The following is a 24,167-nucleotide window of genomic DNA, read 5'->3' on the forward strand; positions in this document are numbered from 1 at the left end:
ATTCATTCCTCGTATAGAAAAGTATTATCAAAGTTTGTTTTTCACCAAAAACTGCTTCATATCATATTCTAAGTTTTGAACTCTTCAGACAGATCCCCTGAGACCATCTGCAAGAGAAAACCTGACACCCCGATTACCTGAAGATTGTCACTTTATCTAAAGCAATATTTGGTTTGAACACAACAATATAGTAGTGTGCAGGCCAGGTCATGTTATGTTTACAACCACTTGATGAGTTTCATAATAATGAGTAGTTCATGAGTCAGCACAGTCAGTGTAGAAGTAAAACAAACAGCTTCACTTATAAGAAGGGTGCGTCAATGGACACAATGAATGGCAGCTTTAAACTTTGGTTTTGGGTGTTGACCTATTGGCAGATGACCTCGTTTGCCTTTGTAGGTTATATAGTGACATCAGTATTACAGGAATTTTATCGATCACCTGTTTAAGTATCCTCACACTACATGGTACCTTCTGGCACAGAAAAGTTGTTTACTAGGTTCACTCAAAGTTTTAATGGAATGCAGTTGATGAAATAGACAAAAAAATATTCGAAATGTTACCATGCTTTTCACTTTTATTGACTGAAGGCTCTTATTCACAATAAATAAATAAATAAATAAATAAAATAGAACGATAATAATAATAATAATAATAATAATAATAATAATAATAATAATAATAATAATTACAACAAATATGGAAACAAGTCCTTCCATTTAAAAAAAAAAAAAGCCACATAATCTATACCTCAAAAATCCACACTGTTTCTTTATGGATAAACCATGTCTGATTATTTTCAGGCTTTTTAAATACTTTTCTATAAAAATACAACTTGTAAACATGTTTTAAATATAACAAGAGTTACTTTCTAACACCCTTGGCCCATTTAAATGACTGAAGACACTCTTCAGATCAGAAAAACTGTATCTATAAGAGTTTTATTTGTTCGGTTTTTATTTAACAGGACTGTATTTGTTTCTTTTTAGAGATGAAGTTGCTTCTGTGCCTGATAGGTACATTCTACCTATGTCTGCAAAGCCATGTGCATGGTGGTGAGTATGTCTACTGTTTAACAATTGTTTGAAGTCATTATAGATGTGAAAGGAAAAGCCCATCCGTAGTTTCTTTTGTCATTTATTGCAATAACTACAGATTCTTTGAAGGAAACATGAGTTTAAACTTGAAACATTTTTGACTTAATGAATGAAACCACATTGTTCACCTGAAATAAACCAACAATGTCAAAAGAAAACCAACGAGGAATCAACTGATTAATAAGTGGATTGTTTAAGACAGTGGAGTACTGACCGTGGGACTGACTGACCGAAAGTTGTGTGTGTGTGTGTGTGTGTGTGTGTGTGTGTGTGTGTGTGTGTGTGTGTGTGTGTGTGTGTGTGTGTGTGTGTGTCTTCAGAGTCACATCTGAGCAGAAGTTTCATTGAAAATGCTGTAAACGAAGCCAAAGCCACCGTGGACTCAGCTTATGAATACTCCAGAAAACAGTAGGTGTTCAAACCAGCTGTACTGCTCCTCATGCACAGTTTCACAAAAGCAACAGTCATAAAAAGAAAATGCATAAACAACACTGAAACTGCCGTTTACACCCCGTTGAAGATTTGAGTGCTTGTAAAGTCTCCTTCCCCTCTCTACAGGAGCATTGATCGTGTGAAGAGGAATGCAGCAAAACCTTCAGATGTCCTGCGGTTGTTGAAGCAGCCTGTCGGTCCGTCCCGTATTGCTGTGCGTGCTGCTGACTATATGGACAATGCTGTTAAGTTGATCAAGGGTCATTTGGAGAGACGTCACAAACGCTCCATCAATGCCACTGGTGTGTGTCCAAAAAAGGTTCTTAAAAATGTCCATGCAGGTGTCTTTAAGTTAAAATTGAGGTTGTCTTTACTCACTCACTAGATCTGATTTCTGCGGAGGATCTGCAGTTCATTGCTGAGCTTACAGGCTGTTCTGCCAGACAACGTCCCCCCAACTGCAAGATCACCCCTAATTTAGACCAGTTTCGCACAGCAAGTAGTGTCTGCAACAACAGGTGAGGGTAATGCTAAGAGGCTAACATAAAAGGTATAAACAAAATGATATGACTGAGGTGTGCTGAAATACCAATGCTGGTTTTTATTCAGACATTTCTTAGAAAATTCATTACAATGATCATTTCATAAATGAAAAATGTGAGATGTGCCATCTGCTGTTTGAGTAGTCTTGAACCTTGCAGCTAGAAGTTTGTTTTGTTTTATTTGTTATAGAATTTTTATGGAAACAAAACTTTCACCCTCTTGTGGCAGTGCAACTTAAGCTCGGCACACCCACTTCAGTTAAATTTATCTACAAATGTGTTTGGCATTCCTCTTAAATAATGTTGACTGGGATGTCAGACATTCCTACACAACGTGTTACACCCATATCAAAAACACGAGTCAGAAAAATCAAGGAAGTATTTTTTTCTGCACAGAATAAACAGCCGCTGGGGATCCTCCAACACACCCTTTACTCGCTGGCTACCTGCTGAGTACCAGGATGACATATCTCTGCCTAAGGGCTGGGATCCTGAGCTGAAAATCAACAACCGGCTACTTCCTTTGGTACAACTAATAAATGAATATCAATTTTATATCCTTATTTTAGAAAAAAGCTCTTATAGAAATGTAGCTATAACAGACCATTTCTGTCTGCATCCTGTTTCCAGGTAAGAGAAGTGTCAAACCGAATCCTGAGCACAGCCAACGAAGATGTGGAGAGTGATCCTCTCTACACTCACCTGGTGACCATCTTTGGCCAGTGGACAGACCACGATCTTACCTTCACTCCTCACTCTCCTGTCATCCGCTCATTCAGCAATGGCATTGACTGTGACCAGAGCTGTGAACGCACAGAGCCATGCTTTCCAATTGAGGTCTGTATCAATGAATAGATTTGTTATTGATCCCCAACTTTCAAGCTCTTGTATTTCTTATGTATATGTTATGTGTGCACGATGAAAGCCTTTGAACAGTAAGGTGGTGAAATGAAAAAAGTAAAGACATTCACACCAGAAGGTTGAGGGTCAGAGCTTTGGAAGTGTCCTCAAGAGGATATGGACAACCTGAATTTATTGTTCTCTAAAAATTACACCAGAAACAAACCATTACCAAATCACAAAGTTTTTTCTGTTGCACTTTTGTTTCATGAAATGTAATGGTTCAGACCCAAAGGTCCCCTAGCTTTTAAAGGTCCCATATTCTGCTCCTTTTCTGCAATTTAATATGGATCATTGATGTCTTCATGAAATGGTAGTAACATGTTTTGGTCCAAAAAGCCACTAAATCAAGCACAGCAGCATTGTTTCCAGGCTCTCATAGCCCCTCTGTTCAGAACGCTCTGATTTAGTGGGCGTGACCTTCATATGTAAATGAGCCACCGCTGATACCGCCCTGCTCTTCCACGTCACTGAGAGCAGCACCATGAGCTCCCAGAGCACAATGTTTAGAAAACAGCGAAGCTTGTTTACCGTAACATTACAGGCTAAAACAACAGGCTAACCGCAGCTAAAGTTAGCATCCTGAGGCTAACACAGAGACAGCGGGACACTGAGGAAAAGCTCTTACATCTGCTCCACAGAACACAGCATTTAAAATACTCACATTTCCAGGGTCCGAGGTTTGTTGGCCGATGGTTGGTAATGCGCCTGGATTCAGGACCAGTCTATTCACTAGCCCTCTGTTGTACTGTCCAAAGTTGAAAAAGCAGTCAGCCATGAAGTGACTAGCACACACATGCACAGTTTTACTAAGTTTAGTTGGCACATTTCCTTGATAAATGAACTCTAGCCACTAAGATTTGTCTTCTTCCGAGATGAGAAGCTTGTGCATGGAACTATGTGGCTGTTTACAGCCAAAAACAGAGCAGTGATGGCTGTTCAGCTTCATCATTCTCCCCCCTGCTCCCCCTCTCCTCGCTGCTGGAGAGATTTCTCTGGAGAGATTTCTCTCCAGCAGCTGGAAGAGGAGGGTACGGGGAGGGGGTTCAGGGTATTTGCTCCGGTGGATCAGGTCAGACTTGCTCCTGATTGGTCAAAAAAGTGAATCGCTGATGTCAGCAAATCCCCAACATTCAAACAGCTCGTTTTAGGTCAGGATTTTACATTCACAAGCACTACTAAGTACAGGTTTTGTCATTAAATATCACATTTTGTGGGCTGGGAGGAAAGCCAAAGACCCACAAATTTCACTTAAAAGACTTAAAGTGATTTTTGCATAATATGGGACCTTTAATGTGCCACCTCAGTATCAAGGGAGCTTGAGAGATCTCACTTTTGTCAACATGCATTTGTTTTACAGCAAAACTAACCATGCCCAAACTTGCTTCTTTTCATGTTAACAGATTCCAGATAATGACCCTCGTTTGGAGAGACACTCTGAAGAGTGCATCCCATTCTTCCGCTCAACAGCAGCTTGTGGTTCTGGCAACACTGGCCACATTTTTGGTGCAAGCACTGTCCGTCAGCAGATGAACACTCTGACGGCCTTCATTGATTTAGGCCAAGTATATGGTTCAGATGATGCCAAAGCACGTTTCCTACGCAACCTCACGACAGATCAGGGCTTGCTGAGGGTCAACACAGAGTTCACTGACAGAGGCCGAGAGCTCCTTCCCTTCACCAACATGGGTGCCAACATGTGCGCCACCAGAGCCAGAATTACCAACGATGTTAGTGTGGAGGAGGTGCCCTGCTTCCTAGCTGGTGAGTGAAAAGTCTTATAGACTAGCTGCAAGAATGGGATGGTGCTTTCATTTCTTCAGCTCTGACATTTCTTTTGTTGTTGTCATAGTTTGCTCAACTTTTTTTAAAAAAATGCTTAAAATTCATAGATAAATGCAGCTGCAGTCTGCTTTAACTTATAGGGGACGAACGCTCCAATGAGAACATTGGCCTGACATCTTTACACACGCTTCTCATGCGTGAACACAACCGGCTTGCTCGTGCTCTTGCCAAACTCAACCCTCACTGGAATGGAGAGAGACTCTACCAGGAGGCTCGTAAGATCATGGGTGCATACTTCCAGGTAAGAGGAGAGCTGGGAAGCATGAACTTATTGATGAATGAAAGGGTAGATGGTACAAACCTCCCATGTGTCTTTTATTTTGCCCATCAGGTCATCACCTTCAGAGATTACTTACTCCACATTGTCGGTCCGGATGTCCTTGAGAAGCAGCTCTCCACCTACCCTGGTTATGATGAAGAAGTTGACCCGAGCATCTCCAATGTGTTTGCCACAGCTGCCTACAGGTTTGCCCATTTGATGGTTCAGCCCTTCATGTTTCGTCTTGATGAGCAGTACGATGAACATCCTGATTTCCCAAGCCCGCTGCTGCACAGAGCCTTCTTTACACCATGGAGGATCCTCTTTGAGGGTAAGACCCAGATTATCACCCATCTTAATCAGCGTTGCACTTCACAAACGAAAAATCCTTTCCCCACTAAGAGACTCTGGACACTCAATCTCACCCTCTAATTCAGGGGTCGCCAAACAGTCAGAGACAAAGAGTGACAAAAATTACTGCGGTACTACAAAGAGCCACATCACATACGTAGTCTCACAAACGCACTTCCTCTCACAAATTAACAAAATGATATAAAATGAAAATTATTGCATTTCCAATTTTCAAAGCTATATTTATTGTGTTTGTGTGATTAAATTCGTACTTTGAGCTGTGTCAAAGACAAATTTCTGTTTTCACTGCAGAAGACACAAAGTTCTATCTATCTATCTATCTATCTATCTATCTATCTATCTATCTATCTATCTATCTATCTATCTATCTATCTATCTATCTATCTATCTATCTATCTATCTATCTATCTATCTATCTGTCTATCTATCTGTCTATCTATCTAGATATGAGCACATGAAGATTGAGAGGGGCACATGTAGAGAAGAGAAATTGAAACTTAAGTATCAATCTCATCACCCAAGTATTGATCAATACTGATCCCAATGTCGGCATCAATGTATCAATATTTTAGACTGATTGGCGCACCTCTACCCATAACAGTATATATGTTAATAAATATCAACTTCAGTAATTTAATATGTACTTAATTATGTCTTCTATTAAAAAAATGACCAGTCTTATCCCACAGTAGGGCATGTAGGTAATTATTTAACACTGGTATCAGATCAGTATCGGTATCAGCCAATACTCAAAGCCCAGGTATTGGTATTGGAATGAGAAAAGTTGGATGAAGTCTTCCCTATTGCAGGGCAATGCCAAAAATCTCAAAGAGATCAGCAGCTATGAGTAAGACTAATATTAGTATTCAAGTTTTGACTTGACACTAAGTTCACGTTCTAACCAAAGTTTTCCGATTTCTTTTTCTCCTCAGGTGGTTTGGACCCCATCTTGCGAGGTCTGGTGGGTCGCAGGGCAAAGCTGAACACCCAGGATCACATGATGCATGATGAGCTGAGGGAGAGGCTGTTTGAATTCTCCAAAGAGTTGGCACTGGACCTCGCCTCTCTCAACATGCAGAGAGGCAGAGACCACGGACTCCCAGGTATAACCCTGATTTAGTCTTTCAGTTCAATACATTTTATCACTTGTTCAGATTCTTTTCTCAAAAATATATTGCACATCCTGCAGACATAGCAGCATGTTCACTGTAGTGTCTTTCTTAAGGTTACAACAAATGGAGAAAGTTCTGTGGGCTGTCTGAACCAAAGAATCGGGGACAGCTGAGGAGAGTTTTGAGAAATAGAAATCTGGCCAGGAGCCTGTTGGATCTCTACCGCACACCAAAAAACATTGATGTGTGGGTTGGTGGAGTGGCAGAGCCGTTTGTGGAAGGAGGGAGAGTGGGACCCCTGTTTGCCTGCCTGATTGCCACTCAGTTCCAAAGGATCCGCCAGGGAGACCGGTAAGTAGACGAGAACAAGTGAAATCACATCACTTAATACATGGACAGTTTATTTACAGCTACCTGTGGAAGACAAGCTTTTAACACAAAATCTGTCTATTTCAGACTTTGGTGGGAGAATGAAGGCGTTTTTACTGAGGCTCAAAGAGCGTCCCTGAAGCAGACGTCACTTTCACGCATCATCTGTGATAACACTGGTATCAGCAAAGTTCCAGACAAGCCATTCCAGTTCATGTCAAAATCATCTTTCAGCAACTGTGAGGACATTCCTGCCTTTGACCTCAGTCCATGGAAAGAGGAAATTGAGTAAAAAACAACCACTCCGGCAGTCAACCTACAACCTGTACCAGCAGATGTATTTAAACTGAGAGATGTGTATATTTCAAAAGAAAGTGGTGGATATTGTTTTTTGTCTTATCAGTTGAAAGAATTTCTTTTGATGCTTTTGATCTTTTGATCATAATAAATTTTTGTGGGTCTGTTAAACCCTGACTCATTATTTTATTTAGATAATCACCTCACAAGTTCTGGTGTACTGTGCAAAAAATTAAAGAAAGGCAAAAACAAGCACTATAGTGGTAAAACTGGCTTGGAGTAGACAAAATGTTTATTAAAGGTAAAAAGCTAAAAATGTTTAAGAAGAATGGGAAACATGAAAAAGTAAAACAGAAATAGGTTCAACATTGTTCAACTTACCTGATTGATCGATATAATTTTTAACTTACTACTATCATTTCCTAGTGGTTGGAAATTGATAATGGCTGTAAACATGTTGAGGGATTTTCTAAAGAAACTCATTTCCAAGTGGTTTACATAGGGAAGTAAATTCTTTCAAACCTATGAGTGTAGATACACAAGCAGTCAAAACTGATCCTACTTTATTTAACAGCTAAACACAGGCTCACAGTGTCTGTGGGTTAACTATGTCAGACTGGTTTGCATGGCCAAGGTCACCAGAGACTGCACAGCCAGCCTCCAGTCCTCCTTGCAGGTTTGCAACTGGATGCTTGTGCTGGTTGTACAGAGCTCCAGTCCAGTGGTTACGTAAAGTTTTATAAGACAAAAACCTACATACAACTTTATTTTCATTTATGGGATCAAAATACTGCCATACTCTGCAAGACTGCCATGCCATCTTTGCTTGTTTAAATCAGGGTAGTATAGCAGGATAATATTGTAGCATGGCTTCAGGGCTCACAGTGAAGTGTCCAGTTTATCTAGAGTAAATTATTCAGAATGATCGGCTGTGCCTCAACCCTCCAATTTTTCTCTTCCTCCATGTCTCTAACCCCTCCTTCCTCACTTACTATATTTGCATCTGTCAGTCACTGAAATTTTTAAATCATACAAGAGAGGCAATCTCCTCAGTGCAGACTGTTCTGTCTGAGCAAGTTTCACAAAGATTTTGAATTCTGGTGATTATCACAGTTTTTTTTTTTTTTTTTTTTTTTTTTACCTTTTCTTGTAGTTGAACAAAACAGAACTTTAATCCCTATTTTATTTGACTTAGTAACATAAACTATGAGCTACTTGTTTATAATTCTGCAGAGCTGAAGTGTTTCTGCACTCGTGCTTTTTTTTTTTAAAAAAAATCCACTATAATATGTAATTTAATTGAGGATATGCTAAAGGACCCTGCCATAATTATTTTTTACTACATTTTTTTTCTAATGCATGGGTAAAAAACTTTTTTTTTTATTTTGATGTGTCACATATTTCATTCCTCTGTGTGTCTTCCAGAAAAACCATCAGCTTTCTTTACAGGAACCTGTTGGCAACATATCTGACATTGTTGAGCTACCTGTTGCTGATTCAACACCCATTTCCCACAACTGTCTGATGTGAACAGATGGGAAATTTGAACCTGATGGTTGTAGAATTGGTTGTTTAACAACAGGTGGTTTCTTAATTGAAACCTTTAACTAAAACTCCATGGCCCTCACAGGTTGGTAAATAAACAGTAATTACAAAAATGCGCAAGGGCTGCACAGATTCAAACCTGTTGCAATAATAATATTTGATACATCTGATCTTGGCACTACAAAAAACAAACAAAAAACAAACAATATTTTCACATTTAACACAGAGACATTTTAACATTTGAATAGATAAGTCAGTGTTATAGCTTTTAAACTGTTTTTTTTTTTTTTTTAGTCAGATGAAATTTGCATCCACCATCAGATATAGTGGTGATAGCTAAGTGGAAGTGAAGTACTGTTCTTACAAAAAGGAGAATAAAAATAAAGCTCCTCCATTAAATCAAATAAAGAATAAATAAGTGACCTGGCGAGCCCAAGTCCTGGACAGCATCTTGCTCAGTGAGTCACACATTCTTACTCTTTGGAGTTTAATTAGGGCCTTCTCAAATCAAGGCTACTGGTTGCTTCTTTATTGAGCTAAACAAGCTTTGGGGTGTGTCGCTTGGCCTAGGGTTTTTGTGGTGGCCTTAACAAAACCTGGCAGTCCTGTATTTAATAACTGTAACTACTTGTCATGCATATAAAATGCTCTGAGATTCTCTGACACGCACATGTTGTTGGGGAAAAAACACAAAAGCAATGCGTCACAGGGTTTTTCTTAATTGCACCTTGGACATTTGTTTTTCCAATCTTATGCTACTGCTTTTCTAGATTACTAATGTACATGTCTTGAAGCTCACTGCATTTCTCAGTACCCTTGACACAACTCAAAAACCATTCACTCTACAGCAAAACTTAACTTTGCACTTTAGAAGATATTGAGATGATGAGTTTGTCCAACCAGAGGCGCAGCTCACCTGACTGACAGGCAGGCACCCTCGAGTCAGTATGGAGGCTAACAGCCTGCCCATTTCCAAAAAGGCTTCCACTGACTATTTGCTCCAAAACTATGTATCAGAAACTGATGGATGACATCACTGAGACTACCCCTATATATTATGTGGATTCATTATGTAGAATATGTCTTAGACAAGCACAGATCAATTCAAAACAACTGACACAGAAAACAACCTCACAACAAACAAATGCTGACTTAACTTTTATTCATTATTACAGTGCCTGAGGATAATTGAGGTATTTAAAACCCAGTAAAGGAATTAAGGAAAAAACATAAAGCATCTCAAAATGTGATGGACTAAACTATGTATGAACACTTTTAATTTAGAGGTTTTTCAGTCAGGTAATTGAGAGCAAATTGGGTTTAGTATTTGGTGACTGAACTTACTATGAGTTTAACCAAGTAAAATCAGGTGTTAACATGGTTAAAAGTTTTGGGAACTTAGTGTATTGTTTGGGAGATAGCATTAGGATATTTAGTTAGTGGTAATTGAGCGTAAGCAATTGAAAAAAAAGGGACTGAATCCAACAGCAAAACAGTCTTCTCTGAAACGACTTCATCAACGGAAAACACAGATAGAATTGGGAATTGTTTTTAGCTAGATCCCTGCTAAAATACTGAGAGTAAATAAGACAAGCACGAATACAAGTGTAAGCAATAACAAATTTTCTTTCTCTTGTTTTTAAACAGCTATGTGAACCAGACAGGATAAGAAAATATAGATTAACATAACAACAACCAATTTCCCCCGTTGAGAATTCAGGTATCAGCTTACTCACGCACGACACGTGTGTGTGTGTGTGTGTGTGTGTGTGTGTGTGTGTGTGTGTGTGTGTGTGTGTGTGTGTGTGTGTGTGTGTGTGTGTGTGTGTGTGTGCAGAGCATCTCTAGGCCTGATATAAGGCTGGATCGGAGTTGAGGCCTGTTGATCTGTTCTTCGGTGCATGACAAAAACTCTGCAATCAATCATAATAAAGGCATCAAATTCAGCATAGACTATAAAATACACACTTGTGCCACAAATAGCCTGGTTCTTACTGCATTTAATCAGCTACCTATCATTTTTTTTTAAATAAATAAATAAAAAAAACAGCTCCAATTTAACACCAGGCGTTGAAAGGTAGAGGAGTACTCACGTTTGTTGTACGTCAAACATAAAAAGCAATAACAGACCAACAAAACAAACTCGACTGTCTGGGGCTTTCTGGCATCGGTGCACGATGGTTTGTTCTTTTGTTTGCAATGACGCGTACATTTCCATTCACCTGTACGCCTTTGAAAAAAAATCTCCGCAAACGTTTTCTGTCCGGGAAACTGCGACCACATTCCAGACATTACTAAGCTACCTGTTGATTAATAGCCAATTAATGCTACCGTGTTATTCAAGTCTACGGGAATTTCTCCCTGTAGGCTACGATAATGACTGTCATCACAGGCCTGTTTGAAAAATAAAAAAATACAATAAAATAAAGCATTCACAATGTGAAATAAAAGATTTCTAACAAAAGGAGAAGAGAAAAGTTACAAAAGGTACAGAAACACTGGCTTGCAGAATTTCTGTCCCGGAGTTTTTGATTTTATCTAAAACATTCTAGGGATTGGGATCAAATCTGAGCCAGCATTGATTATTTTGGGACTATCTGAAAGGGTGAAGGATCTGGAAGTTGCTCCGCATCTTAAGGGCTTCTCGTTGCTAAGAAATTGATTATCTTATTCTGGAAAAAAAACACTATTGAAGTATGGTTCAACAGAGATGACGGAAACACTTAGGTGAGGTGGGCGAGGGGTGTTTGTGTCACTAATGAAGACAATCCTGGGCTCTCTGATGACAATAAGAGCTATTCAACTACTTGCCCTCTAACTTTGAGGTTGTTAATTCAAGCATGTAATATTGTTGTTATAAGAAAAAAGAAAGGTCTATCTAAATGCTCTGTACAGATCTTGTGTTTTTCTTTGAATACGCATATTGAAATGCAAAAAAGAGAGATGAGGGTAGGCTGATGTTTGAGCCAGAGAAATGAAAAGTAACGATGCAATTTATGCAACCAAGGCAGATGCGGCTTGTGACAGTATCGGATTTGAAGCTGTGCAGATGGGCCAAAAATACAGCCGAATGGGAAAAGAAAGAGAAATATAGGCCCATAGCAAAAAAAAAAAACCTCACACACATTAAAAAAAAAAAATAATAAAAAATAAATAAATAAAATAAAATAAAAAATAAAATAAAATAAAAAAAGATAATACAAATAATAACTAGAAAGAAAGTCAGTCGCTATTTTTAGGCAACTTTTCGCCTCCTGATGAACGGAAACTTCTCGTGTCCTCATGTGCAGCTCGCTCCACGCCTCTTTCATGTGAGCAGTCGCAAGCATCTGCAAATGAACTTCTACGAGGGCGCTTGTACTTTCCGGAACAAGCAGACTCTTTTCGTGTGAAGCTGCAGAACAGGCCTAAAATGATGAGAGTAGGAACAAGGAAGGACATTATCCAGTTATTCATCACCTCCACTCGATTCCGGGCAACATTATCTGGGCGTCACCGTCCGTCCGAGAGTTTAAAAGAAGTCCTGGCAGCATCTTTACGCTCAGAGACGGATTTAATCCAGGCGGAGAACTCTCAGTCAGGTTTTGCTCTCTAACCTTTTTAAGTCATTTTACTTCGGTTATTAGATGCTGTATAATATCTTCTGCTGAGACGCAGTAAAGCCTTTCTTCATGCGTTAAATCATCTTAAATTCAGACAGATTGGGGATTTCGAATTAATTTTAATTAACCGGGAGGACTTGTGCCTTAGTTTGCGGACATGAATCAGTTTTTGTGTCTGGTGGCAACAGGATTTTTCCTGTGCTTGTGGATACAGGTGCATGCAGGTGAGTGCTTTCTTTATCTCCACAATATTGAGCAGTCAATAATGAATTAATTATGTCACTTAAAGTAATTTATTACTAATAGATTCGTGCTCTAAGTTTTGTGGAGATTTTGTCAATATATTCAGACAATGTTATTTTATCTTTCAGACTCTGATTTGAGAAGAAGAATGATTGAAGAAGCAGTGATAACAGCCAAAGCCAATGTGGACGCCGCCTATACCTACTCCCGCAGAGTGTGAGTTCAAAAACCTGTTATCTGCTCTTTGAACCCTCAGTGATGGAGAATAACTTCACAGTATGGGTAGCTTTATAACATTTCTTTATGTGGCAAAGAACAGATGTTTATAAACACGTGCTGTACAAACAACACAGGTCCATCGATCGTGTTAGGAGGGACACAGCAAGTCCCTCAGACATCCTGCGGTTAGAGAAACAGCCAGTAGGATCATCGCGCAGCGCTGTGCGTGCAGCTGACTATATGGATAATGCAATCAGACTGATCCAAAGCTCTCTAGCAAGACGTCACAAACGCTCAATCAACGCTACAGGTGAGAAGCATTTGCAGATTTTCTTGATCCACCTCCCAAAAGTACCTGTTTCTGAGTTGCAGTTCTAAATGTATCTTTATTCTTTTGGTAAGATCTTCTCTCTGAGGAGGATCTGAATTTAATCTCAGAATTGACGGGCTGCTCTGCTCGTCAGCGTCCCCCCTCCTGCAGGACAACCCCCAATTTGGACAGGTTTAGGACAGCAAATGGTGTCTGCAACAACAGGTGAGGCAGCTGCTAAACTTCAATTTACTGTGGGTTATACATTTCACTGATTTGTGGTTAGGTTTAGGATAATTACGGCATTTATTCTTTAACCCAAATATTCCTTTCCTCAGCCAAAGTTAAATGCAGTCTCATTATCAGAGAGGATTTAAACATTGGACTTATTTATCATGTACAGGGAAAACACAAGATGGGGATCCTCCAACACACCTTTTGTTCGTTGGCTCCCTGCTGAGTACCAGGATGGATCATCTCTGCCAAAGGGATGGGACCCAAATCAAAAAGTCAACAGCTTTATTCTCCCCCTGGTAATCAACTTGTCTTTTCATAACAAAAATGACTATGGTATGAAAAAAAACTTGAATTTTCTCAACATTTCTTTTACGACTTCCTGTTTCCAGGTAAGAGAAGTGTCAAACCGAATGCTGAGCACAGCCAATGAAGATGTGGAGAGTGATCCTCTCTACACTCACCTGGTGACCATCTTTGGCCAGTGGACAGACCACGATCTTACCTTCACTCCTCACTCTCCTATCATCCGCTCATTCAGCAATGGCATTGACTGTGACAAAAGCTGTGAACGCACAGAGCCATGCTTTCCTATTGAGGTGAGTGCCATTGCATTTTTTAACAAAGAGTGGAGAATATCAGGTCTAAAAATGCACATTTTGTGTGCTTCTTTTTGATGAAAACAGATACCACAAAATGATCCTCGCTTTGGCTCGAACTCAAAAGAGTGCATCCCATTCTTCCGCTCATCAGCAGCTTGTGGTTCTGGCAACAATGGCCACATTTTTGGTGCCAGCACTGTCCGAGAGCAGATGAACACTCTGACAGCCTTCATCGATGCAGGCCAGGTATATGGATCCGATGAAACCAAAGCTCAGTACCTCAGGGACCTGGACAATGACAAAGGGCAGCTAAAGTCCAACAAAATGTTCACTGACAATGGTCGACAACTGCTTCCCTTTGTTACCATGGGAGCCAACATGTGTGCAACAAGACGAAAAATGACCAACGACAGCAATGCAGAGGAGTTGCAATGTTTTATGGCTGGTAAGTTAAAGTAGGAAAGACTGACATTCCTCATCTCCACATCAAACCAAAGTGACAAACATTTCCTCCTCACTTTGTGACTTTTAGGTGACGAGAGGGCCAATGAGAACATAGCTCTGGCATCTCTTCACACAATTTTCATGCGGGAACACAACCGCCTTGCTGGTGAACTGGCTAACAAAAACCCTACATGGGATGGGGAGAGACTCTACCAAGAGGCCCGCAAGATCCTGGGTGCAAACTTGCAAGTAAGAGACGGGCTTTGCATCATGGATCCCTGAAATGTGTTTTGATGATTTAAGGTAAAGATTGTACATCCCTGCATGGTACAGTTCAATCATTTTTCTTTTGTCCATTAGGTTATCACTTTCCGAGACTACCTACCCCATATCGTTGGACCAGCCATCATGTCAAAGTACCTCTCAACCTACCCTGGTTACGATGAGGACATCGACCCCAGTGTTGCCAATGTGTTTGCTACAGCAGCCTACAGGTTTGCACATGCGGCAGTTAATCCTGTCATAGCTCGTCTTGATGAGAACTTTGATGAGCACCCAGATTATCCCAGCACACTGTTGCACCGAACCTTCTTTGCAAACTGGAGATTAGTTTATGAAGGTAAGTCTGAGACCTTTATCTTTTCATTTTAAGCTTGTTGATTTGAAAAAGCATCTAGAGAAGACAGGAAGCTTCTGAAAGAGTGACAGTTTAAGAAAAAAAGATATGATACATGCACATACCAAACATGGTTCACTTTCTATCTAGGTCAGGAATGATTTGAGTGTGAACACCAAACTAAATTTTTCACGACACTTTTGTTTTTCAGGTGGTCTTGATCCAGTTATGAGAGGTCTGGTTGCTAGCAAGGCAAAGATTAATACCCAGGACCACATGATGTCTGATGAACTGAGGGACAGGCTGTTCAAGTTCACCAGCGCATTGGCCCTCGACCTTGGCGCTCTCAACCTTCAGAGAGGCAGAGACCACGGACTTCCTGGTATTTTTATAGCTAATCATATGTCAGATTTTGTTTTTAAGCATTGTCCATGGGTTCCCTGAAGTTGTGACATACACTGAAAATCTGAAGTCAAATAGGGGAGACACATATCGTTGCTGGTTTTACCTAAAGACAGCGTTACAAGAATACGTATAGACAAATATTCAAAAGATAAATCAAACTTAAAAAGTGCCATCATTCACAATTATCACAAGTTTCAAGGATAAATCTTGTCAATATAGGGAGATGTGTAAACACAGAAACAATAACAACCAGATGCCCAAGGTTCCTCTTTGAAGGTGGTGTACAGGACCTAACCTCTCAGAGAGCTCCACCTTCATCTGTTCATTCTTGATATTCAAAGCTTTTTGCTCCCAGTTTTTTTTGCCATTAAGGTAAAAAAGATAACTCATTTGAATCCCACCAACCTTTTCCCAACTGTGTGTCCTCCATTAGGTTACAACAAATGGCGGAAGTTTTGTGAACTGTCTGAACCAAAAACTCAGGAAGAGCTGGCTGAGGTTTTAGGAAATGCTGATCTTGCTAGGAAGCTCCTGGACCTCTATGGTACACCTGACAACATTGACGTGTGGATGGGAGGCCTGGCAGAGCCGTTTGTGGACAGGGGGAGAGTGGGGCCCCTGTTTGCCTGCCTCATTGCTAAGCAGTTCCAGAGGATCCGACAAGGAGACCGGTAAGCAGACCCAAGGAAGAACTGAAGTTACATTAGAGACTTAGCTAAGTTGAAAAATACTTTGCTACAACAACATAACATTCACACCGATACTTTAAGGTATAAACTTGACCAAACCTCCCCAATTTAGGCTGTGGTGGGAAAACGATGGAGTCTTTACTGAGGACCAAAGAGAGTCTCTGATGAAAACATCATTTGCTCGAATCATCTGTGACAACACTGGGATCACCGAGGTACCTGAGAATCCTTTCCTGTACCGCCCTCGAGGCTATGGTTACACCTCGTGTCAGAAAATACCTGTCTTTGATCTCGATCCATGGAGTGAATACAGTGAGTTGTTTTCCTAAAATCTCTTCAACACCTTTTAATGACCAAAGACAATCAATACCGGTATACGCATATTTTGGAGATGTTGATTTCTGTTTTGTTTCTGTATTTTTCCAGGAGAAAACTCAAACACCGACTCAGAGACAAAAAGTAAGTCAGTCATTTCCTGAGCTGTTATCCATACAACTCTACATTTATTTTGCCATTTACTGCTTTGATAAAAGGATTTTTTAAATAATACTCCCAACTTATCATTTTCTTAAGGCCCAATGGAAGAGCACTCTTGGATACCTGGTCCCAGAGGCCCCCCTGGACCCCCTGGACCCAGAGGCCCCCCTGGACCTCCTGGTTCCTCAACGAATGTTGCTTTCTCTGTACAGTTAGGCAACGACTCTCCCAATTCTCAATACATTCTGAAGTTCGCCAAGGTCTTGTACAACGGACAGAACAGCTATGACGTCAGCACAGGGTTTTTCACCTGCCCGGTTTCAGGTGTTTATGAGTTCTCGTTCCAATGTGTCAGCAACCGGGCGGCTGCCAAGGTGGATCTTATGCGTAACGACGAAAAGGTCCTGCACTCATTCTCCACTTTTCAAAATGGATACTCTTTAGCTGTAGGTGAAGCGTTCCTTCGGCTTGAGAAGGGAGACAAGGTGTGGCTGGCAACACCTGAGGGTACCAGAGGCATGTCCGGGGGGAGCACCTTGTCTGGACGTCTGCTCTTCATAGAGTAAGACGCCTTTTAATACAGCTGCTGACTTATGAAAGCCTCACACGGTGCAACAAATCAGATTTGTTATTTAGTCTAACAAGCACTTCAGAAAGGTCTCGCTCCCCTGGCATAGCAGATTTAAGCTATGTGTGCCTCTTCCTATCCATTATCCCTACTTTGTCAGCTGATGTGGCATTCCTACTACTCTGTCCATACAGGGTGCTAAATAATATTGTGAAATGACCTTTTTGCAGATTTGAAGGAAGTTAAGTTTTGTGAGTCATATTGATTTAATAGTTCAAAGCAACAAGAACTAACGTCTTGAACAAGAGATTTTGAAATGAGCCGATGAAGGACATTATATTATTAGGCATTATTTGGTTGTTTCAGATCTTAATAATTAGTGAAGGATGTTCAATAGCTGACTCATGGTAGTATTGTGAAATGAAGGTAAAGTTAATTCTGAATGAACTTAACTACTGAAACAATGTGACCTCCCCCTCCCCCTTATTTAATCATTAATTCTTATTTTTTTATTGAATCACTTATTTGATTTGATTTTGTAAATATTTCCTACAAACTGTGCAGTACTGTATCGTCTTTACAGCCCTGTTCTGTTTGGTAAATGGATGTTAGCTGTCAGGTAATCTTGAAATAAGCTAATTCTTATAAGAGCTCTGATTTTTATTGATTTGCTGAATGCATTTTATTGATCTGGAGTTGAAGTGTAAGACCTTGAGTCACTTTGTGTTTGAAATAAATGTTTTTGGTACATGTCAAACCTTGTGTCTGAAAGAAATTAATGGTTTCGCATAATAAAGCTACAGCATAAAACCACAGCTGATGATTCTCAGCAAAACCAGTAGATGGCACTGACATACAACAGAGAGCCATGAGACATGCAGTGCAGGACCAAATACTGGTTTTGAAACTTAACTCTTGATATGAAAAGTGCTCCCCCCCATTTTATTATTATTATTATTATTTTTTAAGTAAAAGCATGAATAATTCAAAACCATTTCTTAAGGAGCATACTTTCACAACTTTGTGATAGCTTCAGTTAAAAGTAAGTAAAAAATATATTTTGATTGATTGGAGCACTGCACACATGGTAATACACAAAAATACTGAAAATTTCTATATTTCTTTTTTCTTAGTATAACTAAAGGGAATATCCTCTCTTTCGGTTAACTATTCTTAGTGAACTGATATACTTATCTATCTGTCAGTGGTCCTAGTGAAAATGTCTGAAATATAAAACTTCCACAATAAACCGTTTGATTTTCAGCCGAAAAAAAAGGTAAAAAAATAAAAATAAAAATTGATGCTTAAAAGAGACCTAATCAGCCATTTTTCATTCAATAATATCATTGGGCCATTGTTGCTTCGTGACTAGTGTGATCCTTGTTGTATAAGTTTATATACAGCATGCTTATCTGCAATTATGTGTTCCTGCTATCAATGACATGGTTTGAGTTGTTATGTGACAATTCATGACACAGCTTTCACAGCTGTAAGAGTTTAATTTCCATTTTGATTTCTCTTTCTTTCTACAACAGCAGTCAGCGTAGACAAAATGACCTAAGTTTTACAAAAAGCTAAAACACTGCAGTGACTTCTTCATGGACATGTGTGTTAATGGGGAAATCCCAGCTCTTACACAACACATTCATGACAGATAGCTGCATTTGACTGACATGGGTATTGTTATGGTTGGATGACATGGCATCAACTTGGCACGGATAGTCAAATTCTGTTTGCTTTGCAATGTTTTGATTAGAAGACAATTCACTTTTGTATGAGAATTGTTTTTACCAAGCCTTTGGACTTGGCACTTAGTATGCCTGAGACCTTCAATTACATAAGAAAGTTAACAGAGCACTTGGGATAGGGAGGGAGAATCACAGAATACACCCACTCCAATCTTACATTTCTAAATGTGAGCAGCCAAAGGAGAACAGATCAGGTGTTCTAGGTAAACTTTACAGTACCTGAAAAAAAAGCTCTTCAAAAACTGATGTGTCATACACATGTGTAGAAGTCTAAGCCAATCATTGACCTCACATGGCTTTCTATTGGACTTACAGCCAGGGAGAGAGGGGAGTAGGCCTACTATTGTGTCTAACTAGGATAACACTTTATCAAGCCTTGTGTTTAAGGATCGATTCTGATGTTTGTTAAAGTAGTTTATGAGTTTGGTATTAAGAACATGATTTTTAATGTTATCATTCTGCCAGAGCTTCTCAGAGACGTCAGATCTTTTCCCTAAAGTAAGATAAATAAAAAAATAAAAAAATAAATAAACAAATAAATAAGGCAATAAAAAGCGATCGATGGGAGACGTTGCGGGTGTTTTTTTCTACATAGAGGAGAGGAGGGACGGGAACCAGCTGCTACACACACACACACACACACACACACACACACACACACACACACACACACACACACACACACACACACACAAACCGCGCCCCTCCTGACCTCATGGACACAGTGCCATCCAAACAGAGTGGTTCAGGGTGTCCCATGGGAGTAGGGGAATGCTGGTGAGGACGAGCGGCACACGATACCCCATTGTTTGGTTTAGCAGTCACTGATTCCCCCTAAACATCCCACACAGACACACACAGACACACACGCTCGTGCACGCAGCCTCCTCCCGAAAACCCAGTGGCTGAGCGTCTCAGTGGGTTAAATTGATTAGAAAGACGTTTGTGGTTGAACTAATCCCCCGTTTCGGCCCGACTCTCCGCTTCAACGGATCAGAAAAGCCACACGTTGTGTTGAAAAAAAAAGGGGGAAGTTTTGCGGGTTGTGACAACCTCTGGCACACCTGTGGGGCTGCCTCCATGTCGGTCTGCGAAACAAAATCAAATGCAGAAACAGAATATGAAAAATAGACACAATTGCAATATATTTTTTTCTCAATTAAAATATTTGTACATATATATATATTTTTAATCAAATCTATCCATTTAACCTGGTTTTAACACGTTGCTACCAAAATGACCCACAACGGACAAAAAAGTCTGTATCTCATAAAATCATAGCCAGGCTACATTGTTTGGGATTAAACGCAGAAGGAAGGCGTTTTTAAAGATAAATTTTTCTTCTTTCTATTACTCTGCTGAAAAACTGGACAAACATACAATTAAATGACTATAATCAAAGTAGGTCAGATTAAGTTTTCCAGGACTTGATTTGGCCCTCAGGCATCAGAAACCTGTTTGATCAGCTGACACCTGAACAACAGAATAATATGTTTGGTCAACAAACAATACAACCAAACATTGGTTTTGTGCCAATCTGGAGCAGCTTATTGGGTTAGCCTATATTTTAAAAGGCTTATTACCACTGCTAAAGTTTGAGCTGTATAGCCAAGTTTATGCTTAAATTGATTCAATATAAAAAGGTTCAATGCAAGCCAATCCCTCAACCATCAACCGGGTTTATGGACCAAAACCGGTGTCTTTGACCTACTTTCTTCATTAGCCTACTGACCTGGTGCTTCTCTGACACCACACAGTAAAAAAGAAACTTAGGCTATAGCCTAGCGTTACCTTTTAAATGGCGCTCCTACCTGTGCCACACCTGACTGGAGGAATTCTTTTTTTGAAGTGTGTCATCATCATAAAGGCCATTGTGGTGTTTTCTTTTTTTTTTCAGAGTAGAGTTGTCAATCATTTCAGAGGAAGTGGGTGAGGGACCCGGCGACAGGGCGGAGACTCTGTTGCAGGATTCCCCAAGACTGCGCTCATAATTGGGGGAACATCTGACTTTGTCCCGAACTGGCAGATGGTGAGCTGAGGCGGGATCCAAAGGGGGGAGATTTACATCCATTGTCCGGGTGCACAAACTCCACACAGAAACAATGGTATCGGTGAGGGGCAAGGGCCTAGGGGTAGAGGAAAAAAAAACAACAACTTTCCTTTTCACAGCCAGATGAACAGGAGCAGAAATTATTTTTTAGTTTTCCACAAAGTTAACTGACAATTAGGTCCTTGAAATACAACGTGGATCAGTTTTCATACTTGAAATTTTACACAAAAGTGTGATTCGTGCAGATAAAAAAATAAGAATTTGAAATGTAGAGAATTTTCTTTTTCTCCCTTGTTATAGAGAGAAGAGGGAAGTTATCGGAATATTTTGAATGTTGTCCGAAGCCAAGAGAGAAACTTTGAAGGCTATACATAAATGTTCATCAATGACATTATCAGCGTTAGCCTACTTGTAACTGCCTCCCAGGCCGTTTTCCGTTTGATAAAAGAGTCTGTGGTATTGATTAAGAACTAATTTGGGACCGTGTCAGGCTGCGCTCCAAACGCCAATCAGAGCGCAGCCTCTCCTCCGCTGCACAAGATTGATGGACCAACCAGACGGCCATTGTTCCAGCTGACAGTGATGCGATGCCTCCTCAGCGGAATCACCGCGTTCAAAGCAGCAGACGGTCGAGCTGCTGAATGCGCGCCTGTCGAGAGCGCACTTGTGTTGGGGTTGACTTGAATGAATAGACCAAATAGGATTTGCTGTTACAGACCATTCAGGGCAGCAGTGGAGCAGTGTGTACAGGCCAATTTGTGGATTTTCCCAAACCGCCAGAAATGAAAAATACAAAAGCGTCTATCAACACTTTCTACAATTTTTAATTGATAATTATAAAATATAAAGAGTACTGAATTTAACCCTCCCTCCCATAAAAAGAGGATATTTCACCTTACAAATTATGACATAGGCTATCTTGTTTAAACGCACACGCGCGCATCTTTTCTGTAGGCTACATGATGTGACTTTCTCTGCTTTCTCCTTACTCTAACTTGATGCCCAAGTTTGCTTTCACACTCACCGGTTGGATGCTGAATCTGGTATTAGTCCAAACAACGGATGCACTTTACACCAATGAGAGCATCCATTTCAACAATCGGTCCCCCATATGGCACTGAGGCCCCTCCTCCACGCGCTATCCCGGCAGAGGGTCTCATTCATGCTTCAACACAGCGCTTCACTGCGAGCTCCCCGGCCCTCGGATCAACTGTTCGGGTCCAACCAGGCCTCCTGACAGAGTGAGAGAGACTTTCCTCACACAAATTCATCATAAACAGTATTCTGAGAGTGGCTCGCGCTGAGCTGTGTGAGGAGTCAGCCCCCCCCCAGCAGGTGACCATTTGCGCTCGTGCGGACGCTGGAGATCTGCGCGTGGACGATGCTCGCAATTAGCGGAAGAGCGCATCTATTATCACTTTTTCAGCCTTAAAGAAGGTATGAGTGGATTTTAACCGAGACGTCCTCTGAAACATCACGCAGCGTCGGCCTTTAATTTATCAGAGCTCTGTGAAAGCTGCAGAGGAAAGCAGCGTCTTGGAGTGGATCTTCTGTTGTTTTGCAGAAGTGCTCAAGCTCTCAAAGTCATTTTTTTTGTTCCCGAAGTTTAAAAAAGTGCACCGAAACGAGCAGGACAGGGCTTAAATGTTCGGGATCCAAGAGCATCTGATACGAGAAGTGAGTGGATTAAAGGAGAGAAGTCTTGGAGAGGAGATGGATCCAGTCCGGTCCTGGGTGCGTAATGTCGGCGTCGTGGATGCGAATGTTGCGGCGCAAAGGTACAGTACCATCACAATTGATACCCTCTGTTCTTTAGATCAGCTACGCTTACAACGAGGCAGAATAACTTTTCATGGTCCACCAGTGCAGTTTATCATCTAAGATTATTTAAGAGCTTTCCTCCTGTCAGAAAAGAGACTTAAACTACTTGTTGCAAAACATGTCAAAAGTACACCTCAAAACATAACAGCCCTTACACATTAAAAATATTTCAATTTAAACTAAAACTTAGTTCTTACTATCAGATAAATTATTATTGGTCATTTGCATCTGAGGTAAGTGGGCCTTTATTGTCCAAACTGAAAATACAAACTAATCCCTAGCAAAAAAAAAAGTTTGTCATATGCAGAATCAGGTCAGAGAAATGCATCTAAATGTCACTTATGAAAAGACGTCCCTCTACATATTCTCCAACAGAATAATTTTAGTCAACTTTACAACTAGTTGTGAATGTGACTTAACCAAACAAATCCCACAGCAGCTGCATCCCCGATGTGCGTCGTTAATTTTTAACAGGTTTATTTAAAATGTTATTTCTTACCTCACATGCTTTCTATTAACCTCTCTTTAATTACACTATCTTTAATTTTTAACAGTTTGATATTTAATTTCCTGTCCCAGACTATTTTCAAAGAATCCCTGAATTGCTTCATCATTAAATTCACATTTTTCACCTCTCAACGCATCACTGCTCTTTGACTAATCGTGTCCAGAGCGAAATAAAAGTCATCAGAGCGCGGTGACAACAGAGTAAACAGCATTAGCGTGATAATATTTTTAATATGGATCACAAAATAATACAACAAAGGATACACGCGTGAGATGAGGATGAGGTATATAAAAGTTTTTTTTTTTTAATCAGGCTTTCTAAATTTTTTTTTTCTAAACTATACTGGACATCTTTAAGGGTTGAAGAACCTTCCTCTCTGTTTTTTCTTAAAAAACGTTCAAGGCTGTCACAAATAATATAATCAGAATAATGTATAAATAAATGTGTGATTTGGAAGTAACTGACAGGGGGAAAAGCTTTAAAAAAAAATCTAAATTGTAAAGGAAAAAAGTTTTTCTGTAATTTAGATTTGAAAAAACAACAACGTATTTTTCTTCCAAAGAAACTATTGTTAACTTACAAATTAATCTTGCGATAGTTCCTTCTAAAAAAAATATGTAATATGCTGATTTATTTGTTTTAAGATGAGCTCCCTCTTTACTCCCCTCTTTAAGTTTAGACTGCTTCAGAAGTTTTCTTTTTCTGATTTCTCTTTTGCTTTTTTATATGTATGTTCCATGTTTTTGGGGGATAAAAAAATCCCTCTTAATAACTTGCATTTTTCTGTTTTGGAAATGATTGATAATTGTATATCAATCTAAAAGCATCAAATAAAGAAGATTAGCTTTGTAACCAACTTAA

The 24,167-nt window shown here is 40.0% G+C and overlaps 3 protein-coding genes across 4 annotated transcripts in view; all 3 read left to right on the plus strand.

Moving 5' to 3' along the window:
- Positions 1-985: 985 nt before the first annotated feature.
- LOC141790435 (eosinophil peroxidase-like) lies at positions 986-7,379 on the plus strand. Its single transcript, XM_074670304.1, has 12 exons — positions 986-1,055; positions 1,418-1,505; positions 1,656-1,831; positions 1,915-2,047; positions 2,468-2,597; positions 2,702-2,908; positions 4,375-4,735; positions 4,897-5,057; positions 5,148-5,406; positions 6,380-6,550; positions 6,673-6,910; positions 7,016-7,379. The coding sequence occupies exons 1-12, from the start codon at positions 992-994 to the stop codon at positions 7,218-7,220; spliced, it is 2,193 nt and encodes a 730-aa protein (XP_074526405.1). The 5' UTR covers positions 986-991; the 3' UTR covers positions 7,221-7,379.
- Positions 7,380-12,529: 5,150 nt separating this feature from the next.
- LOC141790469 (eosinophil peroxidase-like) lies at positions 12,530-17,177 on the plus strand. 2 transcript variants are annotated; one of them, XM_074670352.1, is made up of 13 exons: positions 12,530-12,600; positions 12,757-12,831; positions 12,969-13,144; positions 13,237-13,369; positions 13,548-13,677; positions 13,771-13,977; positions 14,065-14,425; positions 14,513-14,673; positions 14,785-15,043; positions 15,252-15,422; positions 15,879-16,116; positions 16,247-16,437; positions 16,708-17,177. In XM_074670352.1, the coding sequence occupies exons 1-13, from the start codon at positions 12,530-12,532 to the stop codon at positions 17,175-17,177; spliced, it is 2,643 nt and encodes an 880-aa protein (XP_074526453.1). The 2 variants fall into 2 exon arrangements, with proteins under 2 accessions (XP_074526453.1, XP_074526454.1); XM_074670353.1 differs by having other exon boundaries at positions 12,530-12,596; positions 12,744-12,831; positions 16,720-17,177.
- A 4,963-nt stretch (positions 17,178-22,140) lies between these two features.
- Positions 22,141-24,167, plus strand: part of ebf2 (EBF transcription factor 2) — a 28,265-nt gene continuing 26,238 nt past the window's right edge. Inside the window, exon 1 of the mRNA XM_074670007.1 lies at positions 22,141-22,755. Within this exon, the coding sequence (XP_074526108.1) occupies positions 22,622-22,755 (134 nt within the window). The 5' untranslated portion in view covers positions 22,141-22,621. The remainder of the gene's footprint in view (positions 22,756-24,167) is intronic.

Source organism: Halichoeres trimaculatus, unplaced genomic scaffold (genome assembly GCF_033239565.1).
Source record: "Halichoeres trimaculatus isolate MK-OKI-2021-1 unplaced genomic scaffold, fHalTri1.1 fHalTri1_scaffold_5, whole genome shotgun sequence".
In the NCBI taxonomy this organism is placed as follows: domain Eukaryota; kingdom Metazoa; phylum Chordata; class Actinopteri; order Labriformes; family Labridae; genus Halichoeres; species Halichoeres trimaculatus.

Bases quoted from the DNA above. Each gene is read 5' to 3' on its own strand.
- LOC141790435 (XM_074670304.1), top strand. From the start codon at position 992: ATGAAGTTGCTTCTGTGCCTGATAGGTACATTCTACCTATGTCTGCAA. The intron at 1,832-1,914 runs GTGTGTGTCCAA...CTCACTCACTAG, and splicing joins ACGCTCCATCAATGCCACTG to ATCTGATTTCTGCGGAGGAT. The intron at 4,736-4,896 runs GTGAGTGAAAAG...TTTAACTTATAG, and splicing joins GGTGCCCTGCTTCCTAGCTG to GGGACGAACGCTCCAATGAG.
- LOC141790469 (XM_074670352.1), top strand. From the start codon at position 12,530: ATGAATCAGTTTTTGTGTCTGGTGGCAACAGGATTTTTCCTGTGCTTG. The intron at 14,674-14,784 runs GTAAGAGACGGG...TTTGTCCATTAG, and splicing joins TCCTGGGTGCAAACTTGCAA to GTTATCACTTTCCGAGACTA. The intron at 16,117-16,246 runs GTAAGCAGACCC...TCCCCAATTTAG, and splicing joins AGGATCCGACAAGGAGACCG to GCTGTGGTGGGAAAACGATG.